A 4417-nucleotide genomic window follows, 5' to 3' on the forward strand; every position below is an offset into this window, starting at 1 on the left:
GATTTGGCAGGAAAACACCTCTCCATTTTCCTTTGCTGACTTGTCAGGGCTCTGATTTATCTATTTGTTTATTTCTCCCTGGCTGAAGCTTGCTATTAATTATGGTTTGGATGGGACCTTCTCCTTTTAATGTGCTAAATTCCCTCAGTGGTTTCCAGCTGCTGGACAGAAGAGGTACCAGGTCTTTCTGGGAGTGATGTCTGCCCTTCTCAATAATTGCCTGCACTTGGTGACTTGCTGTACCTCTTGGCAGAAGCTTTAATCCTTCAATTAATATCACTTCCAGGCAAGGCTGGTTCCCTCAGGAGCAAACCCAGCCAACTGCTGGGGGTTGAACTGTACCTCCCACCCATCCCCAACATAGATCCTATGGTGAAATGGAGCTGCTTCTTTAAAAAGCGGCTTTCCGAGTGATACTGCAGTCCAAAGCACCTCCTAAGAGTGCTCACCTTCTGCTTACCCCGCTGTTCTCCTCCCCTTGATATCTGGAGTAATTCTGCTCCCAGATGGACTTCCCTCTCCACCAGCCCTGCTCATTGCACAAGAGGCATTAATCCAGGGTGGACCTTTGTGTCTTGCATCAATAGGCAGGCAGAATCACAGAATCACACAACGGTTGAGGTTGGAAGGGACCTCTGGAGGTCACCTACTCCAACCCCCTCTGCTCCAGCAGTGTCAGCTACTGGGGGTTGTATCAGACCATGTCCAGGCATCACGAGCTGAAGCAGAACCATCCTTTAGGGACAAGGAGGCTGAGGGCTGGAAGCAGCAGTGCACATTCTTTTCCAGCCACCCTTCCACCCTCTACAGATGGTTCTGACTCAAAGCCGGGCATAGTCTGAGGTTGAAAAGGACATCTCAGTGTCAACATCTCAGTGTCTTCATCCTCAGTACCTGCAGCAGCATCACACGGGCATGTGCATGTGGAGAGGGTTAGATGAGCACACCAAGACCTGCTGGAGGATGGACTGGGTGGTGTCACATGCCATAAGAGAAACAACAGTTGGAAATTGCAGGTGGACATGGTTCCTGTGTCAGTGTAAGATAGCCAAGCCTAGCCAAGGGAGCATGTGAGCAAGAAAGAAATTACATATGACTTGTCCAAGGTATGAGGTGGACGAGCCTGGCTGGGAGGTTCATTCCATCCCTTAATTTCCTCTGTGTCTTTTTCTTTCCTTATTGCTGCAGGAAGCTGCTGAAATCTACCCTCGTCCTCATGCCTCTGTTTGGCGTTCACTATATTGTTTTCATGGCTATGCCATACACAGACGTGTCAGGGATTCTTTGGCAAGTTCAAATGCACTATGAAATGCTGTTCAACTCTTTCCAGGTATTGTAACTGTTAACCTATGGGGGCAAACTCTGGGAATTTCAATGGGGAGAGGAGGGAAATGAGAGTGCATTGTCTTTGGAAGCAGGCTTGTTTTTACGATACATCAGATTTCATTCACCTGGTGGTTTGACAGTATTTTAGCATCATGTATGTTTTATATTTCCAAAACACAATGTATAAAGGCTTGATGTGTCCAACAAAAAAATGTTTCTGTTGCAAGACAACTTGCCCAAAAAATAAATCCTTTTAGATTCAGGTTAGATATAATTTGTTGGAGATCCACCAAGACATGTTGTTTCATGTTAGCTTCCAATTTGTTTGTCCCAAGTTGTCTTTCAGTTCTGTGAAAGGATCCCTCCGTTCCAGATTTGGGCTAAAGGCACATCCAGTTACAGAACTGGTCCTATAGAAGACACAGCAGCAAAAATATGCAACTCAGTACAAGCAGAGCAGTGTTTGATAGTCGCTGCACACCCTTCTCTTGTGAGATTGACTTTTGGCTCACGTGCTGGGCTATCGTCATGATTGACCTGCTTGGATGATGAGAGGTGGACAGGGGGTCTGGCCAGATGACAGTTTAGAGAAACTCTGAGGGAAGTGGGGACCAAGCTTGCATTTGTGTGCTTCCACAATTCCTGAAGATGGGATAAAATAGTGGGTGACCTTAGCAAGACCTGGGTAATCTGTTGGCCAACAAAAAGACGTGGGTGGTGTGCTCACATCTGAATTCCTGTGCTGACCCCACTCAGACAGTTCTGCTCCATGCACAGCCTGCCCCACTTACAGCCAGAGATGGAAAAGTCCCATCAGGACCATCTTCCACCCTCTTGTCCTGCAGCAGAATCAGCTACATGTGAAAAATTGGAAACATTTATGCAATAAATTCATAAACACTTCCAGCAAGGTAGACCCCACCACCCTTGCAGGGACCCATCACCATCTCAGAACCTTTGCAAAAGATCTGGGGGTGAAAATAGACTTATCATGTAAACCACAACCCAGAGAGCTTATAGTCTTTCTACTTTGTCAATAGTCTGCAGGGAAATGTCTGTGTTTATCACTCTCACAAGCAATGTTTCTTACGCATAATTTATACAGCATATTATGAATGTCATGGGTTTCAGAAGAACATAGGGATGCTGGGCAGTGCGATCAGGAAAGAAATACTCAAATGTAGCAAGATTAACATTAATAAATAATTTCTTCTTCCTTCTAGGGATTTTTTGTTGCCATCATATACTGTTTTTGCAATGGAGAGGTAAGTCACCAGCTTCTTAATTATTTCTCTCCTTTGTTAGGTTAGGTCTACACACAGGGCAAAGTGGATGCATATCAGCATATCCTCACTTATTCTAGAGATTCAGCACTTTTGCACTCAGTGAAGGATTTGTCAGTCCACATAGAAAGTTCATACCCTTGGTTTTGGTCATGTAAAACATCCAGGTTAATACATCACTAATAAATGAGCTACTGGAAGTAGCCAGAGAAGGGGAAAAAAAGTGTTTTTTCTCTTCTTTTCCCAGCATAAGTGCTGTTAAATGCTGCTTAATCTCAAATCTGTGGCATTGGATTGATAGAGCAGCTGCCTAACCAGAAAGCTCTTTTGATTGCCCAGACTTTTTTGACTTCTTTTTTTTCCTATTTCCAGAGTGATATGCTTTCATGTCTTTGTTTCCATTAATTCCCTCTATGGCTGCAAACTAAGAAACTAGATGGTCAGTGAATGCTCATTGGGAAAGAACAGAACTATTTTTGGCTTGGCATAAGGCTGGTTTGGCCTAAGTTTATGGATTTTAAGGAGAAATGCAAATACAAATATGCTGCTTTTACAGCATAAAACCAAGATAAAATCCATACCATAAGGGGAACTGATCTCATCCTAACTTTAGTCATCTAAAAGTGGGATATTCAGCTTAAAGTAGCCAGCTAACCCCTTTCTAGGGGAAATTTCTAGTGACTCAGGTACCTCGGAAGGTGGTTAATCCCACTTCTACTTGACACTCATGGTACGTTGAGAGGACTCTCTCCTGGATGTGCTGCTCACCATCCCTCAACCCTGGCAGAGAGTTAATCCACATTTTCAGACAGATGTTTTCAGCCATTCAAGCTTCCCAATGCCAAATATTTCATCTGGAAAGGGCAGATTTAATGTGAATTTAGTGTTCCTGCCAATTTCACTCCCCATAGAGCTTCTCGCCCATTCTGTCTGGGGATACTACCTTCTTCTGCTCCTCTCTCCTCCCACTCATGGTTTGTTTTGGTTTTTTTCCCCCTTGTCTCTCAGGTCCAAGCAGAAATAAAGAAGTCATGGAGCAGGTGGACATTAGCACTTGACTTTAAAAGGAAAGCACGAAGTGGGAGCACAACCTACAGTTATGGACCAATGGTTTCCCACACCAGCATCACAAATGTAGCCACAAGAGGAGCACTTGCTCTCCATCTCAATACGAGACTTATACCAGGGACCCTCAATGGACACCGGAATTTGCCAGGTTATGTAAAAAATGGCTCCATTTCTGAAAACTCCATGCCTTCTTCTGGACCAGAGCAGTACAACAAAGACGAGGAGTATCTGAATGGCTCTGGGCTTTACGATGGAGACAGACCCACAGTACTTGTTGAAGAAGAAAGAGAGACAGTGATGTAAAGAGAGAAGGAGAAGGAAAAAAAAGAGAAGCAAAAGGATGAAAAAGGTTCCTGGAGAGCATTTAGTGGGTGAAAGAATATCAGGCCACGCATCGGATGCCAAGGGTTTCCATACCGTTTCTCTGTTCTGTGGAACGAGAGGTTAAAAAAAAAAAAAAGTGAGCCATCGACGTGGCCAGCTGTCGATCACATCCATATACCCAGTGGTCTGAGTCTCCCTGGTGTTGACGGAGGCAGGGCTATCCAGACCCACAGGCTTTGCTACCTGCTGAAAAACCGAGATACTGCGAGTTCGCGAGGGAGGGTTGCAACGTGGTCCTTGGACCTCTTGGAGAGCGTGGGGCAGCCAAGGAGGACAAGAGTCTCACCCAGGAAAGCAAGAGTCTTGCGGGGAGTGTACAGTGCCATCTTCTTGTGAGGGTACAAGCCACCCTGGGC

The 4417-nt window shown here is 45.1% G+C and overlaps 1 protein-coding gene across 1 annotated transcript in view; it reads left to right on the plus strand.

The window, feature by feature from the left end:
- The window catches only part of LOC104469764 (parathyroid hormone/parathyroid hormone-related peptide receptor-like), a gene marked incomplete at its 5' end in the record, with an annotated part of 10552 nt that extends 6427 nt beyond the window's left edge, over positions 1–4125 (plus strand). Inside the window, 3 exons of the mRNA XM_010084406.1 lie at positions 1189–1330; positions 2550–2591; positions 3618–4125. Of these exons, the coding sequence (XP_010082708.1) occupies positions 1189–1330; positions 2550–2591; positions 3618–3980 (547 nt within the window). The remainder of the gene's footprint in view (positions 1–1188; positions 1331–2549; positions 2592–3617) is intronic.
- Positions 4126–4417: the final 292 nt, after the last annotated feature.

This window comes from Pterocles gutturalis, unplaced genomic scaffold (genome assembly GCF_000699245.1).
Source record: "Pterocles gutturalis isolate BGI_N339 unplaced genomic scaffold, ASM69924v1 scaffold44605, whole genome shotgun sequence".
Taxonomy (NCBI): domain Eukaryota; kingdom Metazoa; phylum Chordata; class Aves; order Pterocliformes; family Pteroclidae; genus Pterocles; species Pterocles gutturalis.